The 19,938-nt window shown below is 54.2% G+C and overlaps 1 protein-coding gene across 1 annotated transcript; it reads left to right on the top strand.

Moving 5' to 3' along the window:
* Positions 1–917: 917 nt before the first annotated feature.
* On the top strand, positions 918–2,436 carry LOC104033887 (microtubule-associated protein 1 light chain 3 gamma). Its single transcript, XM_009486684.1, has 4 exons — positions 918–969; positions 1,054–1,109; positions 1,281–1,387; positions 2,247–2,436. The coding sequence occupies exons 1-4, from the start codon at positions 918–920 to the stop codon at positions 2,434–2,436; spliced, it is 405 nt and encodes a 134-aa protein (XP_009484959.1).
* Positions 2,437–19,938: the final 17,502 nt, after the last annotated feature.

The raw sequence follows: 19,938 nt of genomic DNA, 5'->3' as shown, positions 1-19,938 counted from the left end.
ATCGCTGGAATCGTTCGCCCAGCTTCTGCGCGGGGCCAAGGCCCTTCAGATGAACCAGGGGATAGAAAAGGCTTAAAAAGCAATAACTCCCAGAGCGCTGGCCCAGCCAGCTCACGGAGAAAATAAAAAAAATAAAATAAAGCCTTTGCAGCCTGCCGGGGCACACAGAGGGGACGGCTGGGCTGGCACCAGTCCCACCGTGCTCGCGCCAAGTCCTATCCCAGGGAAGATGAATCCGCTTCATTAAGCACGTCATTAGCCTGGTGGGAAAATTAAGGACCTGTAATCATCGGTCCCTTCTGACGGGACCAGGCTTCAGCATCCCCTCCCTCTGGTGCCAGGCACCCAACGGCACCCACAGGCCTGAGGTTGGGTGCTAGGGCATGGCCAGCTGTTCCCCAAAACATTGGTAAGGAGCAAACCCCAGCTCTGCTCTGCCTCGCTCCGCTCCTGTCTATCTATCCATCCATCCATAGAATCATCGAATCATTGAGGTTGGCAAAGACCTTGAAGATCACCCAGTCCAACCATTAACCTGACACTATGAAGTCCACCACCAAACCAGTTAAGGGCAGAGCCATAATTTCATGTTTCCTGGCTTGGTGGCTGGATTATTTTTTATTGAAAGGAAAAACTAGGAATCATGAAGGTTGGAAAGGATCTCCAAGATCATCAGTCCAACCGCCAACCCACCACCACAATGCCCACTAAACCATGTCCCATCCATCCATCCATCCATCCATCCATCCATCCATCCATCCCAGCAAAGCCCAGCTCAGCATCCCAGCTCCTCCCATCCCCAGCTCAGGTGGGGCAGGATGTGCCTATATTAGGAGCTCTGCCGGCAGCAGCTGCCTGTGGCAGGGCTTGGGGAACAGATCCTGCCTGCACCTCAGGCTGCCTCCTCCTTCCAGAAGATGCAACCAGGTGACAGCAGCTCTCGCCCGTTCAAGCAAAGGAAAAGCCTCGGTAGATGACTGGGGACAAGGGGAGCAGCAGAGCAGGGACACCAGGATGGCCTTCACTTATCGCTCCTTCTTTCCCCTTCCACAGCTACCAGGATGCACGAAGTGACAGAGATCCGGATAAAATATCCCAACAAGATCCCGGTAAGGGCTGCGCCCCGCTCTCTTCGTGGCCAGCTGAAAGGCAAGCTGTGAGAGTCTTTGCTAAAGACTTTATGGCTTGACTCTGAAGACCGCAGCTCTGCTTCTCTGGGTATCCCGAAGCCTCCCATCCCAGTCTCTGCCTCCCCTTCCAGAATCTTCTCCCTGCTGCAGGTGGTTGTGGAGCGCTACCAGAAGGAGAAGACCTTGCCTCCCTTGAACAGGACCAAGTTTCTGGTGTCCCAGGACCTGCCCCTGTCCCAGTTTGCCATCACCCTGCGGTAAGCGGTTCATGATGCAGAGGGGCCAAGGCTTGCCTGGGGCAAGGCAGGGGCTCCTCAGCCCTGGACCAGTGCAGAAGCCCAGTCCAGATGCAGCTGGTCCTGTGAAGCAGCTTGGAAGCCACTTTGGCTGCTTTAGATGCTGGCTACACTGGGCAAGCGGTTAGACTTAGCCTAATGCAATTAGATTTTGCAATTAGACTTTGCAATTAGCCAAGAGCCTTTCCTTGCCAGTGCATGGGGGTGCCTTCTAGCAGCATTCCTCCACCCTTGCTGGGCTAAAAGGTGGCAATTAGCTCTTTTCATGGAGACCTGCAGCACAAGTGAATCGCTAATTGGGGGTAGGTGATGAGCAGCCCTGCAAACGAGCAGCACTGTTGCAGCTGACTCGAAACCTTTGTGCTCTGGGCTCTGCTTGAAATCCCTCCCAAGGACCAACATCTCCTGGTAGCACATAGAATCTTGGAATCATTGAGGTTGGAAAAGACCTTGAAGATCATCCAGTCCAACCATTAACCTGACACTGCCAAGTCCACCACCAAACCAATTAAGGGGACAGTCATAATTTCATGTTTCACAGTTTGGGACAGATGGAGGTGAGGGCCTCTAGCCGGGGGTTGGCCCTTACAGATGTTTTGGGGAGCAGCTGACCACACGCGAGCACCCACCCTTGTGCCTGTGGGTGCTGGTGGGAGCCTGGCACCGGAGGGAGGTGATGCTGAAGCCCGGTCCCTTTGGGAGGGACCCCAAGCACCGTGTCCCCATGGACGTGTCCTCCCTAGGGAGCCTCCCCGGCTGTCACGCTGCCTGGTGCTGGGCAATACTCACCCGCACGCTGTCTTCGCCTTCCTCGCGGCAGGACGCGGCTCTGCCTGGCCTCCTCCCAGACCTTCTACCTGCTGGTGAACAACAAAGGGCTGCCGAACATGGCCGTCACCATGCAGGAGCTGTACCGTGACAACAAGGATGAGGATGGCTTTCTCTACCTGACCTACGCCTCCCAGGAGATGTTTGGCAGCTTTTCCTCCAGCGAGCCAGCGGCCGCTTGACCACAAAACCACCTGCCACCACCGTGTCCTCGTGGCTGCTCGTCTCAGGACTCCGATGCTGGTGAGGTTGGGGATGTACCTCTCCAAATGGGGCTTAAAATCTGTGGGGAGCCCCGAACGGTGGCTGGACCAAACCTCACCTTCTCTCTGGCTGCAGTTTGACAGGCTCAGCTTTGTAATGGTCTTAAAAACTCGGCTCAATGCCTCCTTAATCTTGTGGCTTTAGTCACAAATTACTCTCTGAGCACAGCAGAAGATGGTGCTGGTTTACTCTGATCCACAGGAAGGCTGTTCTTCTGACAGGGGCTTCTAAAGGGCTTTACAGCCTGTCATCCCTGCCCAGAAAACTTAGGCTCCTTCCAAACGCTTCTCCTAATAGGATCCGGTATGGGGAGTTTCATGCTTTGTGCAGGTTTCTGTTAAGCTGTGTGTCCATTCTAGCTGTTGCTAGAGTGTCCGCGCTCTTGAAACATGGAATAAAGAAAATTTAGCTGCTGCCTCCGGTCAGCTAAAAGCAGCTCATCCCTTGGATGTGAAGGCAGCCTTAACCTTGGGGTTTTGTCCCTGGCTTTGCTGGGCTTGCCAGCAGCTGAGCTGGGGGGCCGGGGGAGCAAGAGCACCGAGAGAAGAAAGGACTTTGCTCCCCCCATGGCAAAAGCAGCCTTGGAGAGACCCTCCTGCAGAAAAGCAGCTCCCCCTCTCACTCCCTTTTGTTGAATGGGGGGGTGAACCCCACCACCACCTCCCACCAGCACCCCAAGGACGGGGTACGGAGCTAAAAGCCGCAGCAAAGATTAGCCGAGCTCAAATTGTAGCGTTGTGCTCTGAGTCAGACATAAACGCTTCCTGCACTGATACTGCAGAATGCCTCTTAAATATTTAAGGCTTGCCTTGCCGTAAAATGTATTGTCACACTGGGTGAGTATTTCATGCACGTTTCCTGTTAAAATGTTAATAAATAAGCTCTAAAATTAGCTGCCACAACAGCACGAGCTGGGTCCCTGATGCGCTGGGGTGGGGGGAGTTGAGACAAGTCCCCCTCCTGCACAGGGAAAGAGCTTGGGAGCTGGGGTCTGGACTGTACCCCCTGGCTGGATGCAGCCCCCAAATTGGGCAGCAGCAGGTTTCCTCCTGAGGCTTCGGGCTGGCTCAAGGCTGAGCTGGGGCATTTCTGAGGGATTTTCCCGGGGGATGACAGCTCCGTGCCAGTCGGGTGCTGGCAATAAGGGGTGAGCCCTCGTGACGGAGGAGCCTGGTTTGGCATCTCAGGGCGCAGCTGATGCTCCACTCCTGGTGACCGACGTGGCTCCTGGGCTGCTGGCAGGGGAAAAACGGGCAGAGCTGCTCCTGCCCGGGCCAGGCAGGAGCACAGGGAGCAGCTGGGAGCGCTCACAGCTGCCTGCTACAAACCCTTGCACCAGAGCTGCAACCCTTAAAGCAAAGAGCAGAGCAGGGATGGAGCAGAGTGTAAAGGATCCCCAGACCTGATTTCCCTGAGGAAAGGAGCTCAAAAAAAAAAAAATATTTATGGCATTGCTGAGCTCTGGGCCCTGGCAGCTTGGTGCTGCCAGGGATGTCTCTGCCGCCTGCCCCATCCCCTTCACCAGGGCTCCATCACCCCCAGCCTTTTTCCCGTCTGTTATCCCAACCACAGTGTTTATCTCTGCAACTGCTGGAGCTTCCCAGGCAGATGTTCGGAGGCAGCACTCGCTCCCTGCACAGACACCTTCCTGCTTGGGTAATTTTTTTTTTTTTTTTTTCCCCACAAACATGTATTTAACTTGTCAGCCTGCAGCTGATCTGCTTATACCTAAACCCGTCTCTCTCCCTGTTGAATAGGGAAGGGGCTGGCATGCCTCATGGTGTTTGCACACACACACACACACACACACACACATGCAGCCTCCACGCTCGTTATTACCTCTAGGCATCCTGTAATTAAAACTGGGAGCTCTTCAGGGCAAGGACTCTCTGATTTATCTGTGTGTATTATTTATTAGGGTCCCCTGCAGTCCATAGGGCTGGTTTTGAGCAGCCTGGACGTTCAGTCCCCTTCCACGCTGAATTATCTTTATGCACGTGTGTGTGTGCATACATTATTTTTCCACGAGCATCCCTTGGATACCTGGAAGCCCCCAGACTACCGGCAAAACAGAGAAGCACCACACATTGTAGGGAGGGGGGCAGGGGACACCTCCCTCAATCCATCCTCTCCTGTCCCAAGCTCGCGTCAGAGCAGGATAGATGGGGCTGGTGTTTGTTAGCTGAAAGCGTATTTTTTCAGTAGCACCAGAGAATTGCTTCCCAGAAAGCTTTTGCATTCAAAAGGAGAGGTTGAAAGCAAGGAAAGCCCGGTGAGGCTTGCGGCCATGCTCCCCGCAAAAGCTTTCACTGCTCAGAGCATCACCTCCACGCCAGACGTGCTACCTGGAGAAAGATGGGGTGGCTTGCCCTGCCAGTAAAACAAAAGAAGTCTCAATTACAGGTTGAATTAATGCCGAAGGCTCCCAGAGCTGTGAGTTGTGGCACCTTATGGGTTCAGCGCAAGTTCAACTCCTTAATTAACTCGCCGTGAGGAATAACTTAGGAAACAAAGGGGTCTGGAGCAGAGGGGGGTCAAAGAAGGGGGAGTGCAGCCCTGGAAAGCCCTGATCTCCGGTGGGAAAGAGCTTTTCTCACATATCCGAGCCACTTCCCTGCCCTTTTCCCATTTCCCCTCATCACAGGGAGGGAGGGGAAGCCCGAAAAGCTGTTTCCTTGCCGATGTCAGAGCTTACTCCATGAAGGTGAAGCCTACGGGGAAGGCTGCACTCAAGCACGAAGCTGAAGAGTCATCACCCAGCCCAGCCTAGCGCGACAGAGGACCCCTGCAGGCATTGGCAAAGCCCGGCGAAAGCCCCGGGACGCTCTGGAAGGGCTTTGCTGAAGCCTTCAAGGGACCCTGCTGCCTTCCAGAATCATCGCTGAACCAGTTCTGAAGCCTTACGGTCTTCGGCAAAGCTGGCCAAAAGCAAAAATGCGCAAGAGTCCCGGGAGGGCTGAAGCGAGCTTAGGGAATGCAAGACTTGACTTTTTCCCACCCCGAATCCCCTCGCAGAGGCAGCTTGGGGGGGAGATGCCCTCAGAGCCCTTCTCCCCTGGGCAGTTTTTCCCAGGAAAAAGGTACTTTTAGGGACAGTGGGAGACAGCATCCAGGCTGCCCCATGGGTTGGGGGGTGTGGGGGTGCTGGCAGGAGCCTTTGCTGCTGCATCCTGCAGCCAGGCAGGGCATGGCAGTGCGGATTGCTGGAGAACTTCAGTCCAGCTCCCTCAGGATCCCACTTTTGCAATGAGAGGACAACAGAACCACGCACACCCTGGGCTTGGCAGAGCATCTCTCCCTCATCCAGATGCGGGGCTGCTGAAGGATGGTCTTCACGTGTTTCATTTCTTCCGGTAAATCAGTTTAAAAAAAAAAAAAATGCCAAACAGCATTTTGCGGCATGCCGATGGACTTTTTGCTGGTCCATTTATTTTGCTAAATGCCATTTGTAATCGCAAGCTGCCCGTACTAGTACAAATATAATTACATATTTATTGCCAATATAATTCTGAGTTAATTATACAGCAACTAATCTTCTCAGCAGGGGGCTGTGATATTTGGGTGTAAAGGAGCTGGCTGTAATTCTGAGCACTTTTCTCCCCCATTTCTTCAAAGCACCGTGCAATGTTGCTCCGTTACTCTCTAGAGGCACCAAAGGGGACCGGCCAACGTGCGGCAGATGCAGAAATCTTCCTTCCAGATGCTGCCGAGCACTGAGATTTCCTGACATGCACTGCTGGACAGGATTTCACCTCCTCGCTCCTCATTAAGATTCCCTCCACAGCCGTTTTGTGTGTTCATTAGCGGGTAAATATCTATTGTTGGACTCTCTATCAGTTGGAAGAATTGCCATGCCTTTGTTTTGTAAATTGTTCTTTCATCTCTGAAGATGCTGTTTGTGTGGGAAACGCAGCTCAACACACTGGCTCCTGATTATACTCAGTTCCTTTTGTCTAGCCCTCAAATAGATGTTTTCCATGCGAGCCATAATACGAAGCCATCTCCAGATTGAGGTGATTAAGCCCTCGCTTCCTCTGGCTGCTTTTTGTCCCCATCCAAAATTTTGTGGCTTGTCACGTGGAGTGTCCGGCTTTTATTTTATTCCTTTTTTTGCTCCTCCTGCAGCTGGAGGCTTCACGACTGTCACTTGGCTCCTATGTGATGAAGAAGGTACCTGAACGGTTTCAACTGTTTGCTTCCTGGCTTCAGGTCCTTCATGAGATGCTCTTACACTATCCGTCTCCCTCAAAACCTTCCCCTACCATTGCAATGGTTTTTCTGCACCTTGTTGCTATCGTTGGAGTCTGGGAGGTCCTGGTTGGTGCATCAAAATAGCCCAAAGTGGAAAACAAGACGTTGGCTTGCTCAAGGTGCTTCTTGAGCTTGCAAGTCCAGGAGCTCTTGGAAGTCGATGGAGCCCGAGCCCAGTGGATGCGGGCAGCAGGACCTCACCCACAGCATCCCCAGGCAGGAACCAGCCCGCGCTCTGCCTTCACTGAGTCCGGTCGGACGCTACGGGCATCAACCCGCTGGCCAACGACGCAGAGGAAGGCACGCGGGTCAAGCCCACGTGCCACCTCGCAGCAGGACACAGCTAATAAAGGCATATTTTTAATCTGTTTAGGGGCAGGCACTCAGCTCCTGCCCTTCAAAGGGTCCAACTATTTACGTAAAAGGCAGCCAGGCCAGCAGAGCACCTTTGCCTTGCTCCATGAGTCCAGCCTTGACGTTATCTCCTCTTCAGAGCCATTTGTTCACCTTTATTTATCCTGGGATCCCCCAAGGTTGTTTAATTTCAGCGCTAAATCCAGGTTGATCCAGCAGCAGTGATATTTCCTGCCTGCATTCCTCCTCTTCTCATTACTTTATATTAAAAGTGATTTCATTTGCAATCATCTCTCACGCTATTTATAACCCACAAGAGGCAATGGTTTATAGCAGAGCAGGTACTCAGAGGCTCTGACTCCAGCCAGTCCGCTCTGCCTCGAGCCTGCACCAGGACCGGGCAGGTCTGGGGGTACCGTGCCCCAGAGCATCCCCCCCGGGAGAGCCCAGCCAGCTGGGCGTCATCGCTGGAACCCCACGCAACGCTCCAGGCTTGGGGAAGAGTGGCTGGGAAGCTGCCTGGCTGAAAAGGACCTGGGGGTGTTGGTCGACAGCGGCTGAACATGAGCCAGCAGTGTGCCCAGGTGGCCAAGAAGGCCAACAGCATCCTGGCTTGTGTCAGGAATGGTGTGGCCAGCAGGAGCAGGGCAGGGATCGGCCCCCTGTGCTCGGCGCTGGGGAGGCCGCACCTGGAATGCTGTGCCCGGTTTTGGGCCCCTCAGCACAAGGACATTGGGGTGCTGGAGCGTGTCCAGAGAAGGGCAGCGGAGCTGGGGAAGGGTCTGGGGCACAGGGCTGGTGGGGAGCGGCTGAGGGAGCTGGGGGTGTTCAGCCTGGAGAAGAGGAGGCTGAGGGGAGACCTGATCGCTCTCTACAACTCCCTGACAGGAGGGGGTAGTGAGGTGGGTGTTGGTCTCTTCTCCCACGGAGTTAGCGATAGGACGAGAGGAAATGGGCTCAAGCTGCACCAGGGGAGGTTTAGGTTGGATATTGGGAGAAATTTCTTCACGGAAAGGGTGGTCAAGAATTGGAACAGGCTGCCCAGAGAGGTGGTGGAGTCCCCATCCCTGGAAGCGTTCAAAAAACGGGCAGAGGTGGCACTTGGGGACATGGTTCAGTCGTCTACCCTTGACTGGTTTAGTGTGGGCTTGGTAGTGTAGGTTAATGGTTGGACTGGGTGATCTTCAAGGTCTTTTCCAACCTCAACGATTCGATGATTCTATGGAAAGGGACTCACACCGTGAGGCTCTTGGAGCAAAGCGCACCCACTTGTGTGCACCCACGGATCCCCAGGACCCACACAGGCTTGCCCTCTCTGCGACCGCATGCCGGCAGCATTGAAAAGGCAGGATTTTGTTTGGGCTGGTGCTGGTTCCCTGGTCGAATGAGTAAGGAACAGCTTGGGAATGACTCACCTTCCCTCTCAGGCAATTAGCACCACATCTGCAGCTAATGAGCTGTCCTGTCTCTCACCTGGCAGAGGTAAGATACATATTTAAAGAGATCAGGGAAATAAAAAACATTGACACACACACATACACACACTGCCACTTCGCACGATATTTTTAAAACGCAGCTTAATTATCTGGACAGACGCTGCGGGGATGAACGGAGCTGGGTGCCCAGGGACCAGCAAGACCCATGCACGTTCCCAGCACCCAGGGAGCAGCAGGGCTAACGGTGGCCAGAGCAGACGGGAGACCCAGCTGAAGATATCGGCTCCTCCGAAAGAATCTGGGTGCTCACACCCAGTCCCACCGATCGGCAGAACGATGGTGTCCAAGAGCTGTCGGTGCCACCTGTTCAGCTGAGTTCAGCTGATGAACTTTTCTAATCGACGCTTGTTATGAATAGAAACCTTCTAGGAATCCAGCATCGTCTCCAGCTGGTTTATTAATGATTAATGGCAGGCTGCCTTTCAAAACAAAGGCTTTGGATGTGATTTGGGGGGGGGGGGCAGGATGCACCCTCTCAACCCACTGGGTTATTTTGCTGCTGAAAGTGAGAAATGAGAGAGAGGTGAGGAAAAAAGCCACAGCACAGGAGGGCATAGCAGAGGGGGACCAGCTCCAAATTGCTCCGTTAACGCTGCTTGCTAATTGCGTTCTTGCTGTTTGGCACAACAGCAGCCAAAAAAAAAAAAAAAAAATTAAAAATTGCTATTTCAATCTGCAATCCCAGGCAGCGAACCGCAGCCGATTAAGGAGGATTCAGAGAGTGCCAGAACCGAAGCCATCGCAATATCATCAACCCCGGGGTGGGGGCACAGAGCAAACCTCGCAGAAGAGTGGAAAGGAGCAGCGGGAAGCGGGTTGGAAGCAAGGACCATTGAGAACGATGACTGTGGAGAAGGGTAGACGGGGGCAGCAAGGGAAGGAGGCAGGGAGAAGGAATGAGAAGAGGCTGGGCTTGCGTTGAGCTGCCCCGAGATCCGGCTCTGTCCATCCATCCGCCCGCTCCGTGCCCACCCGTAGCAGCGGGGAGCAGGACACAGAGGACAGCTCAAGCTCTCCTGCCGCCCGGCCAGGCAATACGAGGAAGAGAAAGCTGGGAGCGCAGGGGAAGGACATTCCTCTGGCTGCAAACCTGCGTTGGGTTTATCCCTCGCTCTGCCTGAACCTCTCAGCCCTGCAGAACCCATCGGTCTCACCCTCAGTGTCCTCCACAGCCACCTGATCCGTTCAGTGGGGACCGCAGGGGCTCCCCTCGCCGCATGCCCAAACCCTGGCCGTCTGGATTAAAAGTTTGAAGCGAGCACCGCTCAAGATCTCTGCAGAGGCTGAATAGGATCGTTGATGGCGAGGACCGTAAATCATTTGGTAGCTTCTACATCGAGCCCTGTTACACCAGAATGCATGACGCAGCCCCTGCTCTAGATGTAGCTGATCCGAAAGGAGACCACAGCCTTATTTAAGGGAGTAAGGTCCCAGGTCCTCTTGCGGACACTCACATAAGCCCGGGGGATCGCCTAGAAGCACCGGATTCTCTCCACTGATGCACAAGAGGTTGGGACAGCCAGCTCCAACGCAGCACAGAGAGACAAATCCCGGCTTGAAGGGTGTCTCCTGTCTGTCTGCTCCTCGGGTGGTCTCCGGTGTCCCTGGGTAACACTCATCCGGAATGCAGCCCCGGCTCTCACGCCCCGAACAACCAGCATGCAAAGCCGGGACCCGATCGACGGCAGATGCTTCTGCTTGGCCTGAAAGCAGTCTCCTTTGCCGCAGGCTCCTGGCAAACGGGAGCAGAAGCTTCTGTGAAGATAAAACGGAGCAAGAGCAGGCAGACACGGTCCCAGGAAAGACCTCCCAGCACTAAGGATGCTCCAGAAGAGATGAAGGTGGAGAGGAAGAGGAGGGAAGTAGTACACCCCAAGGAGCACGACGCTAGCACTGCCTGACCTCCCTCTGCGCCGCGTGTTCAGTTTTTAGCCTTGTGTGTCGCAGAAGATGGAAAACCCACCTGGCCCTGAAGCTTTCAAGTAATTCCCACGTTTCCCTGTCCATCCCCAGAAATCATCAGAGCTGCTTTGTTCAAATTAAGATTTCCCCAAGGGCCAGAACCTGGCTCCTGTTTTGCAAATTTACAACTGCTGGAGAAGGATTAAAAAAAAAAAAGGCGTTTTTACCGGCAAGTGTTCCCAGTGGGAAGCCTTGATGTCTGGGTAATTTTGTTATCTGTGCACGAGGGGCCCCTTCCTTCTGCTCTGGCTGTTTCAGCACTTTGCATAATAAATAAGCACGAAAAAAGCAAAGGATTTTTACCCCTTTCATTCAGTCGAAAACTACCAAGGCTCGGATGCCTCCACTGAACTGCACAAAGCCAGAAGGGAAGGGGAGTCCCTGCCAGATAACCCACTAGAGATGCTGAGTAGGGAGGAATGGACCGTTACTCCCGAAACAGCCTGGGGATCGCAAAACCTCCCACCTCCTCCTCCAAAAGCAACACGGCTCTCCGCCCCTGCCTCCAACACCAGCATCTACAAGCAAACCACCAAGAGCAACCTGATCTAGTTGAAGATGTCCCTGCTCCTTGCAGTTGTTGGACTGGATGACCTTTAAAGGTTCCTTCCAACCCAAACTATTCTACGATTTTATGATTCTAAGATAAAACACCCCCTCGCGCAACAGCTCGCCCTCCCAAGAGGAGAAGCGAGGAAGCAGAAGCCTCATAAGCGACTTTATTCCTGCCCAAAGCCAGCAAACGGGGAGACCCATCTACCAACTCAACTGAGGCAGCCACTGGATTAATGGAGAAGGAAGATCATGACTTTTTTTACCCCATCTATGCGTTGGTGGTTGTCAATATAATCATCAGATCATGAGCCAGACCAACGGCCCGAGTTGAAAACGTGCCTCTGGGATTGCTGAAAAGTCATTAAACTCACACGACAGCAGGGGACAGGCAAAGACACCTGCCCAAATTCAAAGCCACGCTGCTTTTGCCCACCCAGGGCCTCATCCTGACGGAGCAAGCATGCTCATTCTGCATTAACAGCACATTCCCTGGAAGTAATAAAAGCCCCTCAGGTCATTAATATGGAAATGTATTCCCGTTCCACAGCAGCGAGATGTTTGTGCAGATTGGAAGCAGCTTGCTGAGATTTGCTTCTGAATGCGTGGACATTAAAGCCTCCCATTACAATGTTGATGATTTCTTCCCTTTTGATGAATAGCCTGCCATAAATAGACTCTGATTAATTGCGGCTGCACTTGGAGGGCTGGAAATGCATCATTTGCTGCTATGGATTGGGATAATGGTCATCATCTGCCTTTGAGTGCCATTCAGCAGGAGAGGGGCTCGGCTCTGCCTGCGAAGCCAGGTGGCTGGTTTCAAGTTTTTGCGCCAGACAGAGTCTTATTCACACACGCAGCTCCGAATAAAGGGCTTGGGTACCTCGCTGCAGGCTCGCCGCGAGCTAATTGCCAGCTCTTTCTTATTTATCATCTCCAACGAGGGACAGAAGAGCCGGTAGGAATCAGAGATGGGCCAAGCGTCCTAACGGGACCGGTGGGTTTAGAGCTCTGAGTTGCAGCGAGGAATGAGACAAAATCACCCCACGCACGGTTTGCCGGAGCCACGCACGTGTCCTCGCACGCTTGAATACGCACAAGTACCTGGACCAACTCAGGCAAAAGGCACGGCACCCCGCCACGTCGAAGCCCTGGTCCCTGGAGCCTCCGGCTGCAGACCTTTGGATAGCCTTGAGCATTGCATCCTCGTGATGCCCAAGCACTGCAACCAAAATCCCGCCCTGTCCGCCTTCCTAGAGGCCTTTCCTGAGTTGCACCGAATATATAAATAATATATAAAAATATATATTAAAGAATATATAAATGTATATAAAAATATATAAAGATCTATAGCTAAATATATCAAAATATATCAGAATATATTGAAATATATCAAAATATACCTAAATAAAAAAATATATGAAAACAACGGCCAAACATTTGGGTAGGTTGACAAGCTGCTGAGCCCTCCCTGAGCGCAGGCAGGGCAGGCAGAGGAGGCAACGCTGCGCAGGGCCCCACAGCTCTCCGCAGCAGCAGCGGCAGCAGCAGCGGCAGCAGCAGCGTGGATGCTCAGGGAGTTGCCATGGAAACCTCAGAGCCTTGGGATGCAGCTGAGCATCAGCGAGGGTACCGGGGCGGGACAGTGCAGGCAGGTGTAGGCAGCTCCCTGCCAGGCTGTGCCGGGTGGTAGCGGGGCTCGGAGGGCTCTGTCCCCTCTGCTCAGGTGGGAGCCTGGCTGGGAAAGCCATTCCCCTCCTCGCTTGTTAAGGGGGCTGAAACGCTCCGCGCTAATTTTGCGGGATTCGCTTATTAATAACATCTCCGCAGCCCTGGGAAGCTGCACCAGGACACCACAAAAATGTTGATGGTACCAGACCAGATTATGAGCCCCAGGAAGGCACCCGTAGGGCAGAAACCCAGAACGGGGCACGGAGGGGGGACGGGGACACACGCACACGGAAGGGAGTAATAGGATTTTCAAGCTTTACTGGCTCAGCGGAGGCAAACGAGGTTTCAGTGACTAAAGCACGTAAGTAAATTATGGCAAGACGGCTCTGCTGTCAGGACAGAAGGGAAGGACCTGAAAGCAGCGGGAGGGCAGGGCTGAACATCCACAGAGACGTGGGGCGGTGTGGGGCTGGGACCGGGGACCGCAAACACGACCCAAAGATCCTGAGCATCTCCCACGCGTCAGATACACCCGGCGTCTCCCTTGTCCTGCCCAACCCAATGCCATTGATGCAACTCTGAGCTGCCTAAAGCATCGCTTGCAGTTCATTTGGGGGAGGAAAATGGAGGAGAAATGGATTTCCAACCAGAGAAGCAGCGGGGGATGCAAACAACCCCGGATGATGCCTGCATTGGAGAGCCACAAAGCACATCTAGGCAGAAAGCCCTGCTCCAACAGCCCCATCCGTCATCCAGGCACTATTAATCCAAGGAAGGAAAAAAACCAGCCCACCACACCGGGTTTTCTGGAGCAAAAGCAGCTGAGGGCAAGTTCCCTCTGCTCGTCTCTACAGGACGAGAAGCAGAGGGTTTAAGCGGCTCCTTGCAGAGCGGCTCCTCATTTATCTCCCTGAGGGTCAGCAGGGTGCAAGCCTCCGGGCGGTTTCATGGACTTCAAAGCCAGCGGATGCCATCACATCTCCCTGCTCCAGCACAGCACAATTACCCAGCCAGTCTCATCAACAGCCACTGGCTGAGCTAGGACGGATATTTGAGAAGGAAACACGCAGCTGCTAAGGCATGGAAGACCCTCCTTGCCTTTTGGCCAGCTGTTTCTATGGTTCATGACTCTCACGATTTAAAAAAAAAAAAAAAAAAAAAAAAAATCCACCCTTTACTTCTGGTCTCAGTTTGTCTAACACCAGACTGGGGCACATCCAGTGAGCCTCACCCCAATGCCAAACCATTTCCATGTTGTATTTCTCTTGCTTAAAGCTTCCAGTCCTTGCATCTCACCCTGGCTTTTCTCTACCGGACTCAGAAATGCAGAGCCCCTCACAGAAGGATTTCACACTAGGCAGACAGGCAGGAGAATTCTCCAACCCCCCAAAAAAAAGAGAAAGATCCTTCCCGGTATGTTTTTCCAGTGCTGTAGATTTTGAAATATTTGTTTGAAGGTAGCAGGTTTAATGGGCCAACTGAAAACCATAAAACCAGGCACTAATTGGCTCAGTGAAAAGTGAAACGGGCTGAGCTCCGACTCTGGATGTTCTGCAGCTCCCATCACTCTTGTCAACCCACTGGGGCTGATGAGGAAGTGTAATGTGCAGAGCAAGTGGTGATTAATCATTACAGTTGGTGCTTTAAGAGTAAGGAAAAAATAAACAAACAACCCACCAGGAAAAACCTGCTGGAAGCTGGTAAAATTTATAACTTATCCGGAATGAAGAGGACCGTATCGTTCCGTGCTGCAGAGGGGAAGAGCAGCAGGCAGCTCCTTGCCTGGACACCTCCAAGCTGGTCCCGCATCCGAGGGCTGTTCTCCCGCTGACGCTTCGCCTGCCACGGCTGGCTCGCTTCCAGGAGGGAACTCGGAGCAGCTCCCATCGGGGACAGGACACAGGGACAGGGACCAGCGGAGCCCAGCTGGTGCCTGTGCCCGAGCCGTATGGAAGCCAAACCTTCAGGACAGCACCCACCTTTTGAAAGAAGACGGTTTAGTTCGGGTATCTGAGCCCTCCCTTCACTCCGGCACAAGCGGCCTGGCGTGCTGGGTCTGCTCCGCAGGAACCGAGCACGGGAGCCAGGCAGCACTTGCCCTTCTACACCGAACCAACGTGGGCAGCTTTCCTGGCCTTCCCTCCATCCCAGCGCCTCCCCTCCATCCCAGCGCCTTCCCCCTCCATCCCAGCGCCTTCCCTGCATCCCAGTGCCTCCGCACCATCCCAGTGCCTTCCCCCTCCATCCCAGCGCCTTCCCACTCCATCCCAGCGCCTCCCCTCCATCCCAGCGCCTTCCCCCTCCATCCCAGTGCCTCCCCTCCATCCCAGCGCCTTCCCTGCATCCCAGTGCCTCCCCCCAATCCCAGTGCCTTCCCACTCCATCCCAGCGCCTTCCCACTCCATCCCAGCACCTCCCCTCCATCCCAGCGCCTTCCCCCTCCATCCCAGTGCCTCCCCTGCATCCCAGCGCCTCCCCTCCATCCCAGTGCCTTCCCCCTCCATCCCAGTGCCTTCCCCCTCCATCCCAGCGCCTTCCCACTCCGTCCCAGCGCCTCCCCACTCCGTCCCAGCGCCTCCCCACTCCGTCCCAGTGCCTTCCCCCTCCGTCCCAGCGCCTTCCCCCTCCGTCCCAGCACAAGCAGCGGCTCCTGCCGTACCTGGGAGCCTAGTTTCCAACACCAGGAAAGGAAACCTGCTCAGACAGGCAGCCAGAGCTGCTGGTGATTTACCATCACCAGAGCCGGACAGACCTATCCCAGCACCTCGCCCCTTCGGTAGCAGCCTCCACCGGCGTGGAGTTGGGGCTTGATGGCAGGAGAAGGGCTGGAGATGGAAGCCATCCCCATCAGGCGAGATTCAAGCCTGGCTGGGAGCAGCACAGAGCCTGTGGAAGGCGTACGCCCGCTGCTTTTCCTTTTTCCACCATTAAAGCAACCGGGGGTGGAGGTAAGAGGCTGGATCAGAAGAATTAGGGTAACGATCACCCATCAGTATTTCCCCACTCATGTCCTGTTGGAAGTAGAACTACATACGGGAAGGGAGCTGTGACGCATTCAGGACTGAAAAGCAGCTGCTTTAAAACAATAATAATAACAGTAATAATAATAACAACAACAACAACAAAACTGATAATGATGATAATAATAAATTTAAAAGCAAAGTTGGCAAGTTTTGTGACCTAGCAAGAACAAAAGGTACTTTATAATCACCCGTGGGGGCCACTGTCAGGCCAAGGACTGCCGACCCACGAGCCGGACATGCCCGAGTTTCCAGATGAAGAGGGAAAGGCAGGAGCAGTGACAGGGGGACAAGGAGACCTCGCTCAGCTGAAGCGAAGGCCATCACAGTCTTTGTCACATTTAAATGTTCTTTGAGACCTTTCATGGAAATAACGACCTAAATACTAGCCGGTGCTGGTGAACATGAATAAATCATGCTCCCCCATCTATTATAGAGCAGCCAGGAGGCACGCAGCACCCCAGGCTCTCTGCTCAGGTGCCATCCCCGCTGCTCACGTGGGCAAAGATCAGAGGTGGCAGATGCCTGGAGGAATTCGGCCTCAGCTGTATCGCCAAGCCAAAATTTCTCTTCCCTGCTTTAGTCTCCAAGCACATGGGCGAGCCTACAACTGGCTTGCTCTCTAATAATTCACCGTTGCAGAAGAGCGGAAAGCACGCACCGCAGCCCGGCCTCACTGCGGATGTTTTGGTACGGGGGTAAAGCTGCAGCATCGAGACAAACATCCCCGAGACACAGGGCAGCTCACGAAGTTATCCCGCTGAAAGCAGCGGAGAACTGGCGCAAAAAAAAGAGATGCAAAGCCACGAGGCCAGCTGGAAAGGGACCCTCCATGTCCTGGGACCCTGACCACGAGGTCAATCTGCATTTCAGAGCCATCTCAGGAAAGTAAACTGGTCCGATTCCTCCTGAGCTCGCCCCGTGGATGGAAAACCTCCCGGGGCTGCCACGCTGCTGGGTACTGCAGCGGAGGAGAGCTGTAAGGTGCTGCTGGGCTCGTGCCCTCGTGGGTGCAGCGCCCTCAAAGAGCCTGGGCGGGTTCAAGGCAAACGCAGCAGCTCGCAAACGTCGGGCTCCAGCACCCCAATACCTCTCACCATGCGCGGGGCTTCGCAGCAGCACCGCCGCCTTGCAGGCACGGCTCCTGACCTTGCAGCAGGAGTTTGCAAAGATGCTAGCAGCCTCCCAGCCCATCCAGGCTCAGAAAAAGCACTTTGTGCTAAAATAGGGGGGGCAGGGGGGGAAATCCATCCTTGTTCTCTCCCTCCCATCTCCGAGGAAGAACCTCGCGCAAACCATCACCTCCCTCCTCAAAGCCTCCAGGCTGCAAGCTCGGTCCTGCACCGCAGAGCCGCAGCAGCCCAGCCCCTTCCAGCCAGGCCACAGCAGGGAACGACGGCTCTTATTTAAGCTGGGAGTGCCTAAAAATAATTAGCAGGAAAGTTCATTACGGCAGAGCTAAATGCTCCAGCCTCGTCCTTGGAAGCTGCCAGCAGCTCTCCCGCAGCTGGCGGTGGCGTGCACGCCGCTCGCTTGCCCAGACCCGTAATGAAACATGGGGCGGGGAGGGGGGAATGCTCGGCAAATTAGATCCAGTTGATGATCCAATTAAGGTTATGTTTGCAGAACTATTGGACGCAAAAGACAGTCCCTGGGCAGATGCCACGCTGAGAGGCAGCTCGCACAAAATGGCCCTGCAGGGAGCGCGGGGAGGGGGGGCTGGGGAGATGCGTCTAGTTTCATCTTTGTACAACAGCTCAAGAGCTACATCTAGAGGTCCAGGCACCCTCCGAGCTGACAACTGCAAACGTCTTAAGGAGGGATATCGCACCTTCCTGGAATATTTGCAATCTGAGCAACGTCCTTCTTCATCCGTGACAGCTACAGCTCACGTAAAAGCGTAGATATGCCTTTTTACGCAGGCGTCTGTCCCACCAGCAATCGTCTCAGCCCAAGTAGGAGCAGGTCGCGGAGACGCAGGCTCCAGGCTCAGCTGGGCTCTCCGAGCCAACCTTCGCCTCCCCCAAAAGTCCTTCTGCGCCATTGCCTCTGTCAGGGTAAGCGATAAAAGCGTTTGACGCCAAGAGAGAGTAAGCAGCAATCTTAAAATAAGGGATTAGTTAGGAAACTTAGCAGGAATGTTAATTGAATGCAAAGTGACATCGGGGTGGCGTGACGGAGGGGCGGAGCGGGCTTCCGCGGATGCAAAGATAGGGCTGCGCAAATGGGATTTTGCTGCACTTGTGACTTCCCTGGGGAGAAGGATCTGAAGGATCAAGAAATTCAGTAACAGGGATTAGATGAAGCCCAAAAAAATAATTGCATTCCCCAGCAGAGCCACCGAGTGCTCCCTTGCTTTTTGACAGGTAGAAATGGCAGCGTTAAATAAACGCACTCCAGTGGGTCCATGTGCCCTCCTGGATCCCAGTTCCTAATGCCTGGAGAACTGTCACACATCCCGTGGAAGGCGGAGAGGCTGCCAAGCAAACGCCAGCGTAGCCCGGCCGTGGAAGGACAAACTCAGGGATGCTCCCAGGATGGTGCTGGCTGGCTGCTGTTCGGCACAGAGACACCAAAGCAATCCCCAGAGCACATCCATGGGCAAGGGATTGGCTGTGATTCATCTGTACCAAAGGAAAAGAGACCACCACAAAGCTCCCCGGGCACGGATGGGACCCAGGGGTCCTGACGTGGGTGCTGCCACTTTGGTCCACGGAGACCCCGCTCTTTCCAGGAGCAGGGACAGACCCTCCGCCACGCAACAGCTGCTTCTCCATCTGCCCCTGCTCTGGGTCTCATAAAGATACTTCCTTGAGCAGACTGTGGATAATTTCTATTGTATTTTCCAGAAAACACAATGTCTGCAAAGCCTGTGTAAAAACTAACATGTCGGAATTGAACCGCACAGTAGCACACCCAACAAACGCCACTTCAACCTCCCCTCCCTTCACACGACCACCACCAGAACCTCGTCCCAGCTTGACCGTTCAATTCAATCACATCGAGACTTGGGTCCACTAACCAGAATGTCGCTCACCACTCCACAGTGCACACAGGAAGCTTTTTTTTTCCCCTCCAAAAAAAATCTTATTTCTTCTGGGGCAGAAATGCCAACTGTGAGCATCCTCTGCGTCCTTCTGAGCACAAGAACCGCTCATCTTTCCACGTGGGGCCCCAGCAGCTTCACTGCAGCCCCTAAAGAGCAGGCTGCGCGTACGAGCTTCCCTATCTCTATATCCACACGCACCAACATATACCTCTCCATAGGTGACAGAGGTGCATTTTTAATGGCACTGACATGGCTCCAGTTCCCTCCCCAAGCCCCTTTCCAGGGCTGGAAGCAGGGAGCTGCTGCATCACCAGCCTGAGGACAGGAGTCCGGAGTCTCGCAGCTCCGTTTTAATAACAGCGCTTGACAGAGATGGATGCAATCTCCTGCAGCGTGGCGATAGCCAGCCAGCACAGGCTGCCCTCTCCGCGGGCGTGCATAATGCACCGCGGATTTGGCAGGCGGAAAATAAGTCTCGAGCCTGGTCTTGAGGTAGGAGCATGGGCAGGGGAGCTACCCCTTTCCTGCCTGCCTGTCTCTTGCCTTCAGCCTCCTCGATATTGCTCAACTCCGGGCTGAGCGAGCTGGAGAAAAGCATCCTTCTCCTGCGACAGCCCCAGACCTGCCTCCAACCTGGCTCCTGATCTCCTGGGATGTGACAGCCTCTTCCTCAGGCCCTGGAGAGAAACCAGAAGAAATCCCTTAAATGATCCTTCTGGAGAAGCGAAGGCTTCAAACACAATACAGTCAGAAGCGGTTACTGTTAGTGTCACCGCTCCAGTGATGGAGTCCAAGGGTTGACACGCGTGTGGAGTACCGAGCCAGGCTCCCCCGCAGGAACGGGGCTAGCCGGAGCCATGCCGCTCCGTATCTCACCCAGGAACAGTACCGGGAAGAGACCTGAATCCAGGCCGTGACGGCACGCCAAATCAGGTTCCTGTATCACAGATGCTCGCTGAGTGCAGCAGCGAGCGCGTGTTCCCTGGGGAAAGAGCAGGAGACCGAAGCAGCTCATAGTTTACGACCTCTGCAAAGAGATAAACAGGATGCAGGACGGCGCGCTGG

Source organism: Pelecanus crispus, chromosome 27 (genome assembly GCF_030463565.1).
Source record: "Pelecanus crispus isolate bPelCri1 chromosome 27, bPelCri1.pri, whole genome shotgun sequence".
NCBI lineage: Eukaryota > Metazoa > Chordata > Aves > Pelecaniformes > Pelecanidae > Pelecanus > Pelecanus crispus.
The sequence above is the reverse complement of the archived record's forward strand: the minus strand, read 5'-3'. Positions and strand labels throughout refer to the sequence as shown.

Excerpts from the sequence above, each read along its gene's own strand:
- LOC104033887 (XM_009486684.1), top strand. The coding sequence starts at position 918 with ATGCAACCAGGTGACAGCAGCTCTCGCCCGTTCAAGCAAAGGAAAAGC. Across the intron at positions 1,110-1,280 it reads AATATCCCAACAAGATCCCG|GTGGTTGTGGAGCGCTACCA; the intron begins GTAAGGGCTGCG and ends TCCCTGCTGCAG. Across the intron at positions 1,388-2,246 it reads CAGTTTGCCATCACCCTGCG|GACGCGGCTCTGCCTGGCCT; the intron begins GTAAGCGGTTCA and ends TCCTCGCGGCAG.